The sequence below is a fragment of the Enhydra lutris genome, unplaced genomic scaffold, assembly GCF_002288905.1.
Source record: "Enhydra lutris kenyoni isolate GAN:26980312 unplaced genomic scaffold, ASM228890v2 scaffoldscaffold39, whole genome shotgun sequence".
Lineage (NCBI taxonomy): Eukaryota > Metazoa > Chordata > Mammalia > Carnivora > Mustelidae > Enhydra > Enhydra lutris.
The window spans coordinates 27498430-27519484 of NW_019154123.1; the positions used below are offsets into that span (position 1 = coordinate 27498430).

The 21055-nt window shown below is 39.0% G+C and overlaps 1 protein-coding gene across 1 annotated transcript in view; it reads right to left on the bottom strand.

Moving 5' to 3' along the window:
• Positions 1-21055, bottom strand: part of LOC111155098 (leishmanolysin like peptidase) — an 83233-nt gene that overhangs the window by 35054 nt on the left and 27124 nt on the right. Inside the window, exons 9-11 of the mRNA XM_022515152.1 lie at positions 18413-18530; positions 16757-16864; positions 12328-12404 (exon numbers count right to left, since the gene is read on the bottom strand). Of these exons, the coding sequence (XP_022370860.1) occupies positions 12328-12404; positions 16757-16864; positions 18413-18530 (303 nt within the window). The remainder of the gene's footprint in view (positions 1-12327; positions 12405-16756; positions 16865-18412; positions 18531-21055) is intronic.

The window sequence follows — 21055 nt, forward strand, 5'->3', positions numbered from 1 at the left end:
TTGTTTGAGAGACAGTGAGAGTGTACACATTCATGCTAGAGGTTGGAGCAGAGGGTGAGGGAGAGGAGGGGAGAAGAATCTCAAGCAGTCTTGGTATGAGCCTGATGTGGGGCTCAATCTCATGCCCCAGAGATCATGACCTGAACTGAAACCAAGAGTTGATGCTTAATTGACTGAGCCACCCATGTGCCCCAGTTTCTAAACTTTTCATATTATATCTGTCCCTTTAGCATTACCAAAACAGTACATAAAAACAAAGGCTCAAAGGCCAAGGGAATGACAAGAATTTTTCTCTCCATTCCAGCTACCTTCCCACAAAATAAAAATAAAAAAAGGAGCATCTTCAAAACATTCTCCTTTTTAAATTTTAATTTTATTTATTTAGGGGTGGCTGGGTGGCTCAGTGGATTAAGCCGCTGCCTTCAGCTCAGGTCATGATCTTCAGGGTCCTGGGATCGAGCCCTGCATCGGGCTCTCTGCTCATCAGGGAGCCTGCTTCCTCCTCTCTCTGCCTGCTTGTAATCTCTCTTTCTCTGTCAAATAAATTTTAAAAATCTTAAAAAAAAGATTTTATTTATTTATTTGAACGAGAGAGAGCACATGGTGGGGGCGGAGGGAGAAACTGAGATGGAGAGAGAGAGGGAGAAACTGAGAGAGACACTAAAGACATGAATCTCAGCATTCCAATAACCAAAATGCCAGCAGCCTCTGCAGCTATAACGTGACTTATGTTAATCAGTTAATGTAGGTCAAGTTGTCCAGATAGTAACAGATGCCCTCAGTATTGCACACTAGCAGTCATTTTAGCAGTGCCTAGGTTAGCCACTCCTTCTCCCTATGGATAAAATGTAAAGTAATAAGATTTCCTTGGGAATTAACATATCTAATATAGGTTGAGTACAGAGCATAGTATCAGCACTCAATCACCAGCTAAGTACTCCACCTACATTTCTTGAAACCCTCCCGATACCTTCTTTGCAGCTCTTCCTATGCTATGAGTTAACAGTTATTAAGCACTTCTTCTATGGTAGGCCCTTTGTTTAATGATAAGGCTCTACCAGTGAATAAACAGACACAACTCCTCCCTTCATGAAGATTATAATCTAGTGGGGAATACCCGACAGAGGTTTTAAAAAAAATTACAACTGGGATGAATGCTACAGAGATTAAGTATAAACTGGTAATAGCAGCACATTAATAGGAAAATCTACACTAGTCTGGGGAATTAGGAAAGATCTGAGGAAGCAGTTTTAAGCTAAACCCAAAGGATGAGCTCGAGTTAGCTGAGGGAGCAGGGGAAGCACTGGAAACAGTTTCTTAGGGGCATTAGAGGGTTGTGAAATCAATTTATTGTATCTTAATATTTATTTCTCATTCTTCTAAAAATCAATAAAATAGGAAAAAAAAGAACTGCATTGTTGGTAGTAGGGTAAATATATTTCCATGAACTTTGGTTCAGTTTTGTATACAATAGCTAATACCTGAGTTGGCACCTACATGGGCCAAAGGACTTTACATGTATTAACTCATAAAACACTGAGGTAGGTATCACATTTTACCCTTATTTTACAGATGAGAGAACTGAGGGAAAGCAAGTAAGTAGCAAAGACGGGACTTGAATCTAGGGTTCTGGTTTCAATGTCAACGTTCTTTATAAAAAATTGGGATACAATTCATATCTTATAAAATTCACCCTTATAATGTATATAATTCAATGTTTTTAGTATATTCACAGGTAGTACAACCACTACCATTACAGGCATATCTCATTTTCTTGCATTCCACTTTATAACATTTTGCAGATACTGTCTTTTTATTGTTACAAATTGAAGGTTTGTGGCAACCTTGTGCCAAGCAAGTCTACTGGCACCATTTTTCTGACAGCATTGGCTAACTTCCTGTCTTTGTATCACACATTGGTAACTTTCACAATATTTTGAACTTTTTCATGATTATTATATTTGTAATGGTAATCTGTGACCAGTGATCTCTCGTGTTACTGTTGTAATGGTCTTGGGGCACCAGGAACCACACCTATACGACAATAAATGTGTGTATCTGACTCCTGCACTGACTGTTCCCAGTCTCTCTCCCTTTCCTCAGGCCTCTCTATTCCCTGAGACACAACAATATTGAAATTATGCCAGTTAATACCCTATGGTGGGCTGCCTGGGTGGCTCAGTTGTTAAGCATCCAACTTTTGATTTTGGCTCAGGTCATGACCTCAGTGTCTGGGATCAAGCCCCATATCAGACTCTGGACTCAGCGCAGAGTGTCCTTCTCCCTCTCCTTCTACTCCTCTTCCCACTCATGCTCTTCTCTCTCTCAAATAAGCAAATAAATCTTAAAAAAAGAAAATAACCTAATGTGGCCTTCCAAGTGTTCAAGTGAAAGGAAGAATCATGGGCGCCTGGGTGGCTCAGTGGGTTAAAGCCTCGGTCTTTCGCTCAGGTCATGATCCCAGGGTCCTGGGATCAAGCCCTGCAGCAGGCTCTCTGCTCAGCAGGGAGCCTGATCCTCCCCAGCACCGACACCCCCGACCCCACCCCTGCTCTGCCTGCCTCTCTGCCTATTTGTGATCTCTGTCAAATAAATAAACTTTTTTTTTTTTTTTTTAAAGATTGTATTTATTTGCTTGACACACAGAGAGAGATCACAAGTAGGCAGAGAGGCAGGGGTGCCTGGGTGGCTCAGTGGGTTAAGCCTCTGCCTTCGGCCCAGGTCATGATCCCAGGGTTCTGGGATCGAGCCCCGCATCGGGTTCTCTGCTCAGCAGGGACCCTGCTTCCCCCTCTCCCTCTGCCTGCCTTTCTGCCTGCTTGTGATCTCTCTGTCAAATAAATAAACTCTTTAAAAAAAAAAAAAAGAAAGGTAGAATCACATGTTTCTCACTAAATCAAAAGCTAGATATGATTTAGCTTAATGAGGAAGGCATGTCAAAAGCTGAGAGAGGCCAAAAGCTAGGCCTCTTGCGCCAATTAGATAAGCTGTGAATACAAAGGAAAAGTTCTTGAAGGAAATGAAAAGTGATATTACAATGAATACATGAATAATAAAGAAAGTAAACAGCCTTATTGCTAATAATGAAGAAAGTTTGAGTGGTCTGAAAGAATTCTACTGTGGGTAAAATGCTACCAAACAGCATCCCATGCTATAGAGAAGTTATTCATTAAAGGAAGAGTCCAACAGTGTGATGAACTTCATTGTCTTCTCTTAAGAAATTGTCACAACCACCCCAACCTTTACCGCCCACTGCCCTCATTAGCTAGCAGCAATCAACTGACTGAACCAGACAGGCACCCCACAATGTACATGCCATATTTTAAAAATATGGGGTACCTGGGTGGCTCAGTCAGTACAGCATGCAATTCTTTATCTCAGGGTCATGAGTTCAAGCCCCACATTGGGTGCAGAGATCACTTTAGAAAAATAAAAAGGTATGTACGTTGTTTTTTTAGATATAATGCTATTGCACACTTAATAGACTACTGTATATTTATATGTACTGGGAAACAAACCAAAAAATTCATTTGATTTGCTTTAGTTAGTTGAATGGTCTGGAACCAAACATGGCATTTCTCTAAGGCAAACCTATATCTAATCTCAGAACATTTACAACACCCCTCAAAAAACTATGTCCCCATAGTAATCACTAATAATTACTTGTGATCTCAGGGTCAAGAGATCAAGCCCTGTGTCAGGCTCTGCGCTCATTGTGGAGTCTGTTTCAGATTCTCTCTCCCTATCCCTCTGCCCCTCCTGCTTGTGCTCTCTCTCTAAAATAAATAAGTAAATCCTAAAAAAGAAAAAAGAGAGAGAGATACTAAAGTGGCTATACCATTTTGCATTCCTACCAACAATGAGTGAGAGTTCCTGTTGCTCCATGTCTCTGGCAGCATTTGGTGTTGTCCGTGTTCCAGATTTTGGCCATTCTAACAGGTGTGTAGTAGTATTTCGTTGTTATTTTAATTTGCATTTCCCTGATGACCCTTTTTTCCTCTGCTTTTTCTTTAATACGATTGCCATCTTCCCTGATATAGGATTAGGTGCCTTCTTAATGGCAAAAATCTACTTTTCTGTTGCCACCAGATAGCATCCTAGGATAGAACTCTGATTACCAGTCATGTTCACAGAGTACTGGTCTTAAGTATAGTACAGCTAACTCATGGTTGGGCCATAATTAATGGATAATGGTCTTTTCAAGAAATGGATTAATGTACATATCTAAACCACATTAAATTTTAAACTTAGAAGTTCACAAACAGGGGCGCCTAGGTGGCTCAATTGTTGGGCATCTGTCTTCAGCTCATGTTATGATTCCGGGGTCCTGGGATTGAACCCCTTATCTTGGGATCACGCCCAGTATCAGGCTCCCTGATCAGCGGAAAGCCTGCTTCTCCTTCTCCCTCTCCCTCTCCCCTGGCTTGTGTTCCCTCTCTTGCTGTCTCTCTCTCTGTCAAATAAATAAATAAATAAATAAAAAAAAAAAAAACTTAAGAAAAAACAAAAAAATTCAAAAAAGAGTCCACATATATTCTATTTCTTTCCTATAGTTGCTATCACTCCAAATTATAGTTTTGAAATCCAGAAGTCGGAAGAATCCTGTTGTTGATGCTTCTTTCTTTTTTTTCCTTCCTTCCAATCTCCTTCTCTTCCCCTTTTATTTCTTCCTTCCTTTCCCTTTTTCTTAATAAGATGAAAAGAAACGGTTTATTAAGGAAATCAAAATACAGTAAACATCAAAAACTTACAGAGTAATTACAAGTTCTTATTTTAAGATTTTATTTATTTATTTATTTGACAGAGAGAGTACAACCAGGGGGAGGAGCAGAAGAAGGGTTGGGGGAAGCAGGCCCCCTGCTAAGCAGAGAGCCTGATGTGGGACTCAATCCTAGGACTGTGGGATCATGTCCTGAGCTGAGGGCAGATGCTTAACCAACTGAGCCATCCAGGCGCCCTACAAACTCCTTTTGTAATGATGTTAAAATTACTGACAAGATGTTTTTGTTATTAAATAAAACACGGAGGGACGCCTGGGTGGCTCAGTTGGTTAAGCAGCTGCCTCCGGCTCAGGTCATGATCCCAGAGTCCTGGGATCGAGTCCCACATCGGGCTCCTTGCTCGGCAGGGAGACTGCTTCTCCCTCTGCCTCTGCCTGCCATTCTGTATGCCTGTGCTCGCTCTCTCTTCCTCTCTCTCTCTGATAAATAAATAAAATCTTTAAAAAAAAAAAAAAAAAAAAAAAAATAAAACACGGAGCATTTCTTCATATGCTTATCTATATACCTTTTTTGGTGAAGGGTCTGTATAGATCTTTTGCTTGTTTTTAATTGGGTTGTTCATTTTCTTATTGTTGAATTTTAAGACTTTTTTTTTTTAAGAGTTTGTCAGAGAGCAAGAGAGAGGGAGAGCAGGAGCAGGGAAAACGCAGGTAGAGAGAGAAGCAAGCTCCCTGCTGAGCAAGAAGCCTGATGTGGGGATGATCCCAGGACTCTGGGATCATGACCTGAGCTGAAGGCAGATCTCAATCAACCAAGCCACTCAGGAGTACCTTGAATTTTAAGTTGTTGTTGTTTTTTTTATATATTTGGGTAATAGTCCTTTATCAGATGTGCCTTTTACAAATATCTTCTCCCTGTCTCTAACATGTCTCTTCATTCTCTTGACTTCATCCCTTTTATGGCTGAATAATATTTCATCGTATGTATATACCACATTTTGTTTATCCATTCATCAGTTGATGAACATTAAGGCTTTTCTACTTTTTTTTTTTTTTAATTTTATTTATTGGGGTGCCTGGGTGGCTCAGTGGGTTAAAGCCTCTGCCTTCAGCTCAGGTCATGATCCCAGGGTCCTGGGATCGAGTCCCGCATCGGGCTCTCTGCTCAGCAGGGAGCCTGCTTCCTCTCCCTCTCCCTCTGTCTGCCTCTCTGCCTACTTGTGATCTCTGTCTGTCAAATTAAAAAAAAAAAAAGAAAAAAAAAAGATTTTATTTATTTATTTGACAGAGAGAGATCACAAGTAGGCAGAGAGGCAGGCAGAGAGAGGAGGAAGCAGGCTCCCTGTTGAGCAGAGAGCCCGATGCGGGGCTCGATCCCAGGACCCTGAAATCATGACCTGAGCCGAAGGCAGAGGCTTTAACCCACTGAGCCACCCAGGCGCCCCAAGGCTTTTCTACTTTTTGATTATAAGTAAAGTTGCTGTGAATATTCATGTCTGGGTTTTTGTGTGGACATGTTTTCAGTTCTTTTAGACCGATAACTGGGAGTAAAATTGCTAGATCATATGGTAAATCTCCTTAACTTTTTGAGGAACTATCAATCTGTTTTCTAAAGTGGCTGGATCATTTTACATTCCTCTTAGCAGTATATGAGTTCCAATTTTCCCACATCCTCATCAGCATTTGCTATGGTCTTTTTTATTATAGTCATCCTAGTAGGTGTGAAATAGTATCTCATTGTAATTTTGATTTGCATTTCCCTAAGGACTAATGATGCCGAGAATAACTTCATGTGCTTACTGGCCATTTCTGTATCTTTTTTAGAGAAATATCTATTCAAATCCTTCACATATTCTTTCTTTTTTTTTTTTTAATTTTTTTTATTTATTTGACAGAGATCACAAGTAGGCCAAGAGGCAGGCAGAGAGAGAGAGGTGGAAGCAGGCTCCCCACTGAGCAGAGAGCCCGATGCGGGGCTCGATCCCAGGACACTGGGATCATGACCTGAGCCGAAGGCAGAGGCTTTAACCCACTGAGCCACCCAGGCGCCCCAATCCTTCACATATTCTTAAATCAGGTTGCCTTTTTATCATTGAGTTATAAGAATTCTTTATATTTTCTGGGTACTAGATATTTATCAGATAGATTATTTGCAAATATTTTCCACATTTTGTGAGTTGCCTTTTCCCTTTTTTGATAGTACCCTTTGAAGCACAAAAGTTTTAAATTTTGATGAAGTCTAATCTATCTAATATTTCTTTGGTTGCTTATGCTTCTGTTATCATATTTAAGAAATCACTGCTGGGACACCTGGGTAACTCAGACAGTTAAGCACCTGCCTTTGGCTCAGGTCATGATCCCACCATCCTGGGATCAAAGCCCTGCATCAGGCTCCCAACTCAGTGGGGGTCTGCTTCTCCCTCTCTCTCTGTCGCTCCCTCTGCTTGAGCTCTCTCTCTCTCAAATACCTAAATAAGGTCTTTTAAAAAATTACTGCTTACCCCAATATCATGAAGATCAATACCTAGGATTCTAAGAGTTTCCTAATTTAAATTCAATTAACATATAGCATATTATTAGTTTCAGAGGTAGAGTTCAGTGATTCATCAGTCTTATAGAATACCCAGTGCTCATTACATCATATACCCTCCTTAAGCTTCATCACGCAGTTACCCCATTCTCCCACCCTATTCCACTTGAGCAACCCTCACTTTGTTTCCTATGCTTAAGAATCTCTTATGGTTTGTTTCCCTCTCTGGTTTTGTCTTGTTTCCTTTTTTCCTCTCTTCCCCTATGATCTTGTTTTGTTTCTTAAATTCCACATGAGTGAGATCATATGATAATTGTCTTTCTCAAATTGATTTATTTTCTTTAGCATAATACCCTCTAGTTCCATCCATGTCATTAAAAATGGCAAGATTTCATTTTTTTGATAGCTGCATAATACTCCACTATATATATATACCACATGTTCTTTATTTATTCACCCAGAGATGGCTAGCTGGGATCCTTCCATAGTTTGGCTATTGTGGACATTGCTGTAATAAATATTGTGCTGCAGGTACCCCTTCGGGTCACTACATTTGTATCTTTGGGGTAAATACCCAGTAGTGCGATTGCTGGGTCGTAAGGTAGCTCTATTTTCAACTTTTTGAGCAACCTCCATACTGTTTTCCAGAGTCACTGCACCAGCTTGCATTCCCACCAACAGTGTAGGAGAGTTCCCCTTTCTTCCCATTTCTTTTTTTTTTTTTTTTAATATTTTATTTATTTGACAGAGAGAGATCACAATTAGGCAGAGAGGCAGGGAGAGAGAGAGGAAGGGAAGCAGGTTCCCTGCTGAGCAGAGAGCCTGACACGGGGCTGGATCCCAGGACCCTAGGATCATGGCCTGAGCTGAAGGCAGAGGCTTTAACCCACTGAGCCAGCCAGGAGCCCCCCTTTCTTCCCATTTCTTGGTTGGATTATTTGTTCTTTGTGATCCAGTCATTTTTCAGTAGGATGCTCTTTAGCCTCCATGTATTTGAGTTCTTTCCAAATTTCCTCTTATGATTTCAGTTCAAGTTTCAAAGGAATGTGGTCTGAAAATATGCAGGGAACGATCCCAGTCTTTTGGTTCTGGCTGAGACCTGATCTGTGACCCAGTATGTGATCTATTCTGGAGAATGTTCCATGTACACTCAAGAAGAATGTATATTCTATCACATTAGGATGGAATGCTCTGAATATATCTGTCCAGTGTCCATGTGGTCCAGTGTGTCATTCAAAGCCCTTGTTTCCTTGTTAACCTTCAGCTTAGATGATCTGTTCATTGCAGTGAGTGGGATGTTAGAGTCCCCTACTATTATTTATTAGTATCAATGTGTTTCTTTAATTTTGCTATAAATTGGTTTATATATTTGGCTGCTCCCATGTTAGGGGCATAAATATTTGTAATTGTTACATCTTCCTGTTGGACAGACCCTTCAATTGTGGTAATAGTTTCCTTCCTCATCTCTTATTACAGTTTTCAGTTTAAAATCTAATTTCTCTGATATAAGGATTGCTACCCTAGCTTTCTTTTGCTGTCCAATAGCATGATAAATGATTTTTATCCCTCTCACTTGCAATCTGGAGGTGTCTTTGGGTCCAAAATGAGTCTCTTGCAGACAGCATATTGATGGGTCTCGCTTTTTTATCCAATCTGATACCCTGTGTCTTTTGATTGGGGCATTTAGCCCATTTACATTCAGGGTAACTACTGAAAGATATGAATTTAGTGCCACTGTATTACCTATAAGAGACTGTTACTGTATATTGTCTTTGTTCCTTTCTGGTCTATGTTACTTTTGGGCTCTCTCTTTGCTTAGAGAACCCCTTTCAATATTTCTTATAGAGCTGGTTTGGAGATTGCAAATTCTTTTAGTTTCTGTTTGTCCTGGAAGCTTTTTATCTCTCCTTCTATTCTGAATCACAGCCTTGCTGGATAAAGTATCCTTGGCTGCATATTTTTCTCATTTAGCACCCTGAATATACCATGCCAGTCTATCCTGGCCTCTCAGGTCTCTGTAGATAGGTCTTCTGCCAGTCTACTGTGTCCACCCTTGCAGGTTATGGACTTCTTATCTTGAGCTGCTTTCAGGATATTCCCTTTTCTCTGAGATTTGCAAGTTTCAGTATTATATATTGAGGTGTGATCCTATTTTTACTGATTTTGAGGAGGGTTCTCTGTGCCTCCTGGATTGAATGCCTGTTTCCTTCCCCAGACTAGGAAAGTTCTCTGCTATAATTTGCTCCAATATACCTTCTGCTCCCACTTTCCTCTTCTTCTGGGATCCCAGTTATTCTAATACTGTTTCACTTTATGGTATCACTTCTCTCTGAAATTCTCCCCCTTGTGATCCAGTAGTTGTTTATCTCTCTTTTCCTCAGCTTCTTTATTCTCCATCATTTGGTCTTCTATATCACTAAATCCTCGCTCTTGCCTCATTTATCCTAGCAGTTAGAGCCTCCATTTTAAAATAGATTGATCGATCGATTGATTGATTATCAGAGAGAGAGAACACACAAGCAGGAGGCATGGCAGGCAGGCAGAGAATGGAGCCCGATGTGGAATTCAGTCCCAGGACCCTGGGATCACGACTTGAGCCGAAGGCAGACACCTAACCGACTGGGCTACCCAGATGTCCCAGAGCCTCCATTTTTTAACTGCTTCTCATTAATAGCCTTTTTAATTTCAACTTGGTTAGATTTTAGTTCTATCATTTCTCCAGAAGAAATTCTCTAGTGTCTTCTATGCTTTTTTCAATCTCAGCTAGTATCTTTACTTACAATTGTTACTCAGAACACTAGTTTTACAATCATACTTATGTCCATACTGATTAGGTCCCTGGCCATCAGTACTGCCTCTTGTTCTTCTTTTGAGGTGAGTTTTTCTGTCTTGTCATTCTTGCAGAAAGTGGTCACTTTTCTGTTTGTAGAACTGCAGCAATTCTTTTCTTAGATCTCCACTTGATTTCATAGGTGTTCAGAATTACTTAATAGCTATCTAGCTGAACTCCTGGATCAAAACTAAGGTCTCCTACTCCTCTACCATCTTGGACTCTTTGATTCTAAGAGTTTCATAGTTTTAGGTCTTATATTTAAGTCTTCAATCCATTTTGAGGTAATCTCTGTCTATCATACATAGTAGGGTTTATTCTTTTGCATGTGGATAACCAGTTATCCCAGCACCATTTGTGGAAAAAAATATTCTTTCATCACTGAATGCTCTTGGTACCCCTATCAATGTCTTTGCTCTTAACCATTATATGTGTGTGTGTGTGTGTGTGTGTGTGTGTGTGTGTGTGTGTATGTACGTGTGTGTACACTTTGGTCATCTTTCTTACTGTGTGAGATGTTATTAAGAAAAAACTTCTAAAGAATATTTGTGAAGCGCCTTTGGGCAATAGAAAGGACCATTTAAAATGTAGTGAGATAGATACAAAAAAACTACTATGGTAATCCAGGCAAAAGATAATGGTGGCCTTGATAAAGGCAGTGGTGACCAAAAAAGCAGACAGATTTCAGGGATATTAAAGAGCTAAAAATCACGGAAGACTTTTGATTGATTGGATGTAAGAGGTGGGAAGAGGGAGTTGTCAAGAATGATTTTTAGGTTTCTGGATTGATAAATAATAATGTTTTTACTGAGAGAAACAACTTAGTTAACCTATATTTAAGTCTTATGGATTTAGGGAAGTTAATTTCCATGTCTTTAACTTTAAAATATTGCCATATATTTAGAAACATCTAAATATATGGCTATCTAAATATTGGCTATATTACCATTGTGCTGCCCCAGGAAAAGGAAAAATGCCATAAAAATCGCCAGTGCCATGATTTTACTAGTGACTCACACACTCCAGTGTTTCTATAACCTACTGGTATCTTAAAGAAACTAGCATTGGTTATAAAAGGGCTATAAATAGGTTGTTAAACAGAGCAGCAAGACCACTTTTGCTGGCCATTACTTGCCCAAGAATAAGTGGGAAAGAGTTATAATGATACTAAAAGAAATCCAGAGTTTTCTTCTTTCTTTTCAAAAATATGGATTTCCCGGGGCGCCTGGGTGGCTCAGTCGGTTGAGCCGCTGCCTTCGGCTCGGGTCGTGATCCCAGGATCCTGGGATTGAATCCCATGTGGGGCTCCTTGCTCAGCGGGGAACCTGCTTCTCTCTCTGCCTCTGCCTGCTTGTGCTTTCTCTCTCTCTCTCTCTCTCTCTCTCTCTCTGACAAATAAATAAATACATAAAATCTTTAAAAAAAAAATATGGATTTCCCAACTTGGTCCACTAAAAACTATGAGAAGCAATGGTAACCTAGTAGGAATGAACATGGTGCCTAGGTGGTGGTTTTTTTGTTTTGTTTCATTTTTAGGTAGGCTCCATGCTCAGCGTAGAGCCAAACAGGGGACTTGAACTCATGACCCTGAGATCAAGACCTGAGCTGAGATTAAGAGTCTGACACGTCATCAAGTGAGCCACCCAGACGCCCGCAGGTTGTGGTTTCTAAAATCTATTCTCCACTAAATAGAACCAGTGATTCTTGGAAGACTGGCTGATGCCCAGATCTAGGACAGGATGTTTGCCCATCAGCCTGACACATCCTATTATACCAAAAAAACGAAAGAAGGAAGCTATCAAAAACTAGTGAGTCTTGTCAAAAGGACTCAGGAGCCCACAAAGAAAAAGACTCCCATTGGAGTAATTTAAAAACAGTATTCTACTGCTTTACCAGAAAGTTCTACTGCTTTAATAATCAGCAATCTACACATCATCAGTTTCACTTACAACGTTAAAACCTTTAGTCTTTCCTTTATATTAGCATGGCCTCTACTCATTATAAGATAAATCTTACAATGCCTGGAATTTTGATCTATTCATTACTACACCTAAGGGACTTAAGGATTTATTGAATGAATGAATGGAGTTGGTATAAGTTAAGATAGCTAACTGCACAAAATTCAAATATTTTACTTCAGCGTAAAATGTATTTTCTTAAGCTAATATTCATTTCATCTTAACATTAAATTTAATATTCATTTCATTTTAATAAACAATGCATGTAATATTCTCATAGCTGTCTTACCCAGTGTCTTCCATTAATGCCAGAGTGATTCGAGAGAAGACTCGGTTCTGGGTGTGAGAACCAGTCATTGCTTCATTCTGAAAATCAACAGATTTTAAATTAGAAGACTAGACCTCCTAAAACTCCCAATAATTTCCATTATTTTGATGTATATGTAAAATGTCTCAAGTGTGAGAGGCTGACTTAGTCACTTAAACTAGTGAAATATATAAACCTTCTTTAAAATAACAATGAAGCTTAAAGAAAGATTTGCTTTCTGCCTTAAATATCTACATTGTGTACAGTTTCCTAAAATGGCAGACAACCACCATTTAGAACTCTGAGGAAAATGAAGATAAATATAAGCAAACAGAAATACTGTAAAAATATTACACAATCTAGACAAAGTAAAATGAGTGGTTGAGACAGATGCCCATAAAATATTGGAAGGGATGGTTATTTGTCTGAATTTTTTAAAAAATGCTTTTATAACCCTCAATCTTATGATCACAGAAATATACATTAACATGCAAAGCAAGTATCACAGAATCATAGGATCAAAGGAGTTCTATGAGGGACCTAAAATGTCATCAAGGTCTACTATCTACTCAATGTTTTTATTTACATCCTAAAATTCCTACAACAGCTCTGAGTATTCTTCAAACCCTTATGCTGAATGCTGGGTAGTCACCTCAAGTACTTTAAGATCATTAAAAGAAGTAGTTCAGGGGTGCCCGGGTGGCTCAGTGGGTTAAAACCTTTGCCTTCGGCTCAGGTCATGATCCCAGGGTCCTGGGATCGAGTCCCGCATCGGGCTCTCTGCTCAGCAGGGAGCCTGCTTCTTCCTCTCTCTCTGCCTGCTTCTATGCCTACTTGTGATCTCTTTCTCTGTCAAATAAATAAATAAATAATTTAAAAAAAAAAAAAAAAAAAAGTAGTTCATGGGGGCACCTGGGTGGCTCAGTGGTTAAGTGTCTGCCTTTGGCTCCAGTCATGATTCTAGGATCCTGGATCAAGCCCCAAGTCAGGCTCCCAGCTCAGCAGGGGCATGCTTCTCCCTCTCCTGGCCCCCCACTCGTACTCTCTTGCTCTCTCTCTCTTTCTCTTAAATAAATAAATAAAATCTTAAAAAAAAATTAGCTCAAAGACACAAAGTTGATTTCAGAGAAAGGCAGCTATTAATGAAATTAATACTGTCAAGTCTCTACTGCAGAGTGAATAAATTTTCATGTGTGACTAATCTATGGTTTTCTAATGGGAATCACTTGGGAAATATGAAATTAAAAAAATTAAATTCCCATGGGAGAAATGAATATAATGTGTCTTCCATAAGTTTCTATCTATTGATTTGTGGTCACCTGATAAGAATAGTCAGCACAAGCATTAATTTCACTCTTTTGTAAGCCACAGTTTGGAACTTCCCCATGTGCACTGACTCTTATGGGGATGTCCCTTACAGAGATCTGGAAGTTATGTCTATGGAACTGTTAAAAACAAACAAACAAACAAACAAACAAACAAACATATATTAATTCTTATTTGGGACATAGTACTTCTAAGCCAGGCTGGTTCTTACATCCCTCTGTTATGGCCTTAGGCTCCTGTATTTGAGCTGAAGTGGGGTGAGGGAGAGGCATGGATGACAGTCCCTTGTCTGCTGTGTGGAGCACAAGAGAAATGCCTGACTTCTGTCATGCTCCCATGCTGCACATTCTTTCCTGTATCCTTCTAAGTGAATCTTTCTTCAATGTTGCCTGTTAGGTCTTATGAACTTAAATGCTGCTGCTTCTTCGTTTTTCTTTTCTTTTTTAAGATTTTATTTATTTGACAGAGATCACAAGTAGGCAGAGAGGCAGGTAGAGAGAGAGGAATGGAGGCAGTCTCCCTGCTGAGCAGAGAGCCTGGCAATGGGCTCGATCCCAGCACCCTGGGATCATGACCTGAGCTGAAGGCAGAGGCTTTAACCCACTGAGCCACCCAGGGGCCCCACCTGAATGCTTCTTTAGTTGAACCTAAGAATACCCACTGGAATGCCACTCCTGAAAGGTATCACAGATATAAATAAACTGCTCACCACAACATTTTAAATTTTTTTTAAGATTTTATTTATTTGAGAGAAAGTACGAAAGAGAGTGAGCACAAGCAAGGGGAGCAGCAGGCAGAGGGAGAAGCAGACTCCTCACCAAGCAGAGAGCCCAACGTGGGACTCAATCCCACAACCCTGGGATCATGACTGGAGCTGAAGAAAGATGCTTAACCGAGTCACCCAGATGCCCCATCACAACATTTTTAAAATAAAAAATGTAGGGGTGCCTGGTTGGCTCAGTCGGAAGAGTGTGCAACTCTTGATCTCACAGTTTTAAGTTCAAGCCTCATATTGGGTGTAGAGATTACTTAAAATCTTAGAAATAAAATTAAATTATTTAAAACATTGTTGTTCATTAACACAGGTCTATTGTTACATTTCATATAATACTATGTAATTGTTAAATCATGTTGGTTTATAATGACTTTTCCCTGGATTTTAATATTTTGTGAAACAAAGCAATAGCAGTTAAATATAAAGTACACTAAGACAGCTAAACACAGCCAACTGAGGAATGCTGGTACTGTGCATGACCCATTCACTCCATGTTCTTCCACTTGGTTCAATATGACCAGAGGCTCTGTTTTAAAAGTGGTTATTGCATGGCTCCCTCTAATTTTGTACATGTTAGTCTTGCCCCCATTATTCAATTTATAGCCTTCCTTACAACTACCATGGCTTTTTGTTGTTGTCTAAGGTAAAGAAATACTATAGTAAATACAGGAGCTTATTTATTGGAAATATGTTTAAAACTGAGCTAGTACTTTTATTATGACTTACTGCTTTTCTTAGTGGTATGTTATTTGTTTTTTCCATGAGTCTTGTTTTTTTTTAGTGTTTAATTTTGAAGAAAGAGTTTTTTTAGGAAAGCATACATTGCATTATAGGAGGAGCCCTGTACTGCTTGGAAAGATGTCAAGATACATCATTAAGTGGAAAAGAGTTGCACAAATGTATGACTCCATTAAAAAAACAAACTGTGTGTTGGTGTGTATATCTCTACATTTATATAACATTTCTGGAAGGATATACACAAAATTTAAATAGTGATTACATCTTAAAGTAGATCTGGAACACTAAGGGGAAAAGGAACTTTAAGTCACCATAGGTTTTTAAGTTTACATAGGGTCTACCTTATGGAAAAGCAAGGGAAGTGAGTGGAAAAGAAGAGGAGGACTTATTTAGTGGCTGCCTATCAAACATTCGAGTTTTAAAAAGAGACAAGGAGTTAACTAACAAACAATAATCAGGAAGGACAGTTAAGATTCAGTCTAGTTCATTATTGAACTTATTGACCTGAACTTATTAATAAGAAACTGCTTGTTAAGGGGCAGGGGGGAACCAAACAGAAAAAAGAAGAGAAAAATAATTTTACTTCATAACCCATTATACTGTTTGAAATAAGCTGAATAAGAATTACTTTCATTTATTTATTTATTTTTAAAGTGATTTTGTGTGTGTGTGTGTGTGTGTGTGTGTGTGTGTGTGTGTGTGTTTTCTCAAAGATTTTATTTATTTCCCTGACAGATCACAAGTAGGCAGAGAGGCAGGCAGAGAGAGTGAGAAGGGAGGAAGCAGGCTCCCCGCCGAGCAGAGAGCCCGACGCGGGGCTCGATCCCAGGACTCTGGGACCACGACCCGAGCCGAAGGCAGAGGCTTTTAACCCACTGAGCCACCCAGGCGCCCTGTGTGTGTGTGTTTTTTAAGGATTTTATTTATTTATTTACCAGAGAGAAAGCAAGAAAGAGTACAAGCATGGGGAGTGGCAGGCAGAGGGAGAAGCAGACTCCCTGCTGTGCAAGGAGCACCATGCAGGACTCGATCCTAGGACACTAGGATCATGACCCGAGCAGAAGGCAGATACTTAAACGACTCAACCACCCAGGCGTCCTGAGAATTATTTTTATTAAAGAAAAAATTTGTCTTGTAAAATTTTTTTTTTTTTAAAGATTTATTTATTTATTAGACAGAGATCACAAGTAGGCAGAGAGGCAGGCAGAGAGAGAGAGAGAGAGAGAGAGAAGCAGGCTCCCTGCTGAGCAGAGAGTCCGATGCGGGGCTCGATCCCAGGACCCTGGGATCATGACCTGAGCCGAAGGCAGAGGCTTTAACCCACCGAGCCACCCAGGCGCCCCGTCTTGTAAAATTTTTAAAAAATATTTTATTTATTTACTTGACAGAGAGAGATCACAAGTAGGCAGAGAGGCAGGCAGACACAGAGGAGGAAGTAGGCTCCCTGCAAGCAGACAGCTTGATTCGGGGCTCGATCCCAGGACCCTGAGATCATGACCTGAGCCAAAGGCAGAGGCTTAACCCACTGAGCCACCCAGGTGCCCCTCTAGTAAAATGTAAAAATAAACTGACCTCTAATAACCGCTTTTCCCAATGATTGAGCTCAGTGCCCATACCGCCTTGATTTTCGAGTTCCATTCCCTCCAGAATTGGACAGTTAAAATGTTTTCGTGCTTCATCCTGAGATTCAGAAAAAATTAAATAAACCCTACAGAAGTATGATAACAGCAGATTCTTTATCTAACCTAATCTAAATACAATAAAGTAGCCGTTAAAGAACTACTTTGGTGAGAAGTGAGAACATCTTGTAAAAATATGGTTTTTACTATAATTAAGTAAAATATTTTGGTACTATTACACTCTTCTTTGCTAGTAAATTATTATTTCTCTTAATATTTTCTTCCTCTATTTGAAGATTTGGGCTTTAAGTGACATTTCAAAAAGGCTACAGACTAACATGATTGCTACTGTAACTATTGTATCAACAACATTTTTAATGAAGGTATAAACTGCTCTTAGTATAGATACAGTCTTTGAAACAAAAATAAATTCTTCATTAGAATATAATTTTGCTCACTTGGTTTTTTTCTCTCCTTTGGTTAGAAATTTCCAGTGATGAGAAATATCCCAAGAGCAATGCAAAAGTTCCAAAGGCAGGGGTGTTGGCTGGCTCAATCAGTAGAGCATGTGACTCTTGATCCTGAGGGCATGAGTTTGAGCCCCATGTTGGGGGTAGAGTTTATTTTAAAAATAAAAGTGGGATGGTTAATTTTACATGTCAACTTGGCTAGGCCACAGTGCCCAGATATTTGATCAAACATTATTCTGAATGTTTGAGTAAGGGTGTTTTGGGATGAGATTAACATGTAAATTACTTTAAGTAAAGCAGATTACCTTCCATAATATAGATAGGCCTCATCCATTCAGTTGAAGACTTAAAAAGAACAAAGACTGACTTTGTCCAAGCAAGAAGGAATTCTGCCTGCTTACTGCCTTTGGACTCAAACTGTAACTCTTCCCTGAGTGTTCAGCCTTCCAGCCTACACTATCAGAGTTTGAGCTCCCCAAACCTCCATAATGGTAGGAGCTATTTCATTAAAATAAATTTCCTTTTCTCCCTCCCTCTATTTTCCCCCCTCTTTCTCAGTCAACACATTCTGTTGGTTCTGTTTCTCTGGACAGCCTTGACTAATACAGACATAATAGGAAAGGATCAGCAATTACACAAACAGTACCAGCGATCCTAAGAGGTATGACAGTAGAGGAACACTGGCTTAAAGCAATGATTTAAAATGGAGCCATGAGAATTACTGCCAAATTTCCATTTCTTCATATTTCTCTTGGCTTGTAGCTTTACTGTATTGCCTTTATATCATCTTTCTTATTATAGGTCCTGAAATTTAATCTTAAATTCTTTTTTTTTTTAATATGTATTTATTTATTTTAGAGAGAGAGAGACAGTGTGCATGCACAATTGGGGGGAAGGGCAGAAGGAGCGAGAATCTCAAGCAGACTCCATATTGGGCACAAAGTCTCACAAGAGGCTTGATCCCACAATCCTGAGATCATGACCTGAGCCGAAACTAAGAGTCAGACATTTAACTAACTAAGCTACCCAGGTGCCCCTAGTCTTAAATCCTTAAACAATAATGATTAGTAAAGAAAGAACTATAAGAAAAGAAAAGAGGAGATGGGTCAGGAACGTGAAGAAGTTGGGTTAATACGTACAACAACACGAGGTGTTACTAGAAGATACACAGTGTGAGAAACGATCTTATTATCTCGAACATTCCACAATCTCTCCACTTTTCGAACTACTTTATCACTCCATTGATATAATCCAAGACTGCAATTAAAGAATAAAAGACAGTCATTTTGCAAATTCACCACAACTTTAAATAGTAAAAGTGTTTATGAACATCAATATGAAATTAAAATATTTGACTTTACTATGTACCAAGTCTTTGCAAAGTACTTGACATTTTCTAATTTAATCTTTTCAACCTTCTGAGGTTATCACTATTTTGTAGATAAAAAGACAGAAGTTTGGAGAGATGAAGAAACTTGCTCAAGTTCACATAGCTAATACTTCGTTCAGATGACAATGAATTACTTCCTTTTAATAAATTGGATAAAACAAAAGCAAGTCCAGAGACATATCCAAGTATATAAGGAAACTTAATAAATAACAATAAAAAATGTCATTTTAACTTATTGGGAAAGTGTAATTTACTTAATAACTGTGCTGTAAAACTGTTTATCCATTTAGGAAAAAAGTTAAATCCCTATTTCAGACCATATACAGAAATAAATTCCAGGAAAATTCAGCAAAAATGGCAGACCTCTGGAAATTCTATTCATGAAAGCAATGAGGAAAGTGGCAAAATGCTTAATCAACTTTTTCAGAACTTTGTAAATTAACTAAAGACCTGCAGCAATCCAGGAAGGATTTATGTTTTTAAAAAATGGATAAATTCAGTAAGAGCAGTAAACTTTGTGGCATTTTCCCATGCCCTCACTCCAGTCATATGGCAGCCCTGAAAACTAAGAGCCCATAATCGTGGTGAAAGCCAGCAACCTGACAGCCACTATAGAGTGGGCAGATCATGGTTGACTGGAAGAATGCATTAAAAAAAAACAAACCCATAATCCAACCATGTCCACAAGAAACACAGCTCAGACTCAAGGACAGAATTAGGTTGAATGTAAAAGAATGAAACAGATGTACCATGCAAACTGTACCTGTAAAGAAAGCTGGAATGGCTATACCAATATCAGACAAAACAGACTTAAAACAAAAAATGTTAATAGAGATAAAAAGGGACATTTTATAGTGATGAGTCACTCCACCAAGAAGATATAACAGTTATAAACATATATGTATCTTACAAAAGAACCCCAAAATACATGAAGCAAAAATAAATTCTGAATTAATTAAAGCTATGAATGTAAAAAATTCAAATAATAATTTAATTGAAACTATGAATGTAAAAAATTCAAATAATAATTTACCAGAAAACATTTAGGAGAGTATTTTTATAATCATTGAAGGGTAGAAGTTTCTTAAGCAACAGAAGAAAAAACATGATAAACAAAATAAGTAAATGGGATAAATATTTGCAACAAATACAAAAAAAGATTAATATCCTTAAATTATAAAGTACTCTAACAAAATCATTAGAAGAGGAAAAATAACCCAAGACTAGCCAAAAAACATAAATAGGCCATGATCAAAGAGAAAATTCAAATGGCTAAAACCTTAGCAGTAGTCCTAGAAATACAAGATACCATCTTTTACAAAATTGGCCTAAAAAAAAGATCTATACTATCCAGTAGTGGTAAGGTAAGCGTTCATACAACATTGGTAGGATATAACGACATCAATTATAATGGACATCAATTTTGCCTTTTCCTATAATCCATATCCCTTTTTTTGTTTTTTTTTCCCTAGATGACTTTTTTTTTTTAAAGATTTTATTTATTTGACAGAGAGAGATCACAAGTAGGCAGAGAGGCAGGCAGAGAGAGGAGGAAGCAGGCTCCTTGCTGAGCAGAAAGCCTGACGCAGGGCTCAATCCCAGGACTGAGGTCATGACCTGAGCCAAAGGCAGAAGCTTAACCCACTGAGTTACCCAGGCACCCCAATTACTTCTATCATTAACCCTATGAATCTCTCATTTTCACCACAAAAACAGAATAAAGAAGCTATATATTTTCCACCATTATTTTACGGAAATTTTAAACAGACATAATGTTGACAGAATTGTAAAGAGAACACCTGCATGACTGATAACCATAAAATACATACTTTGCTATATTTGCTGTATCATATATCTGTTCCTCTACCCATGCCTTGATGTTATTCTTTTTTTATTAATTTTTTATTTATTATATTTAAATTCAATTAGCCAACATATAGTACACATCATTAGTTTCAGATGTAATGTTTAATAACTCATCAGTTCTAACACCCCAGGCTCATCACATCACATGCCCTCCTTAATGCCCATCACCCTGTTACCCCATCACCCCACCCACCTCCCCTCCAGCAATCCTCAGTTTGTTTCCTATAGTTAAGAGTCTCTCATGGTTTTTTTTCCCCCTCCATGACTTCCCATTCAGTTTTCCCTTCTTTCTCCTATGATCGATCCTCTGTACTGGTTTTTTTTTTTAAGATTTTATTTATTTATTTGACAGACAGAGATCACAAGTAGGCAGAAAGGCAGGCAGAGAGAGGAGGAAGCAGGCTCCCCGCCAAGCAGAGAGCCTGACGTAGGGCTTGATCCCAGGACCCTGAGATCATGACTGGAGCCGAAGGCAGAGGCCCAACCCACTGAGCCACCCAGGTGCCCTCTCTGCACTGTTGCACTG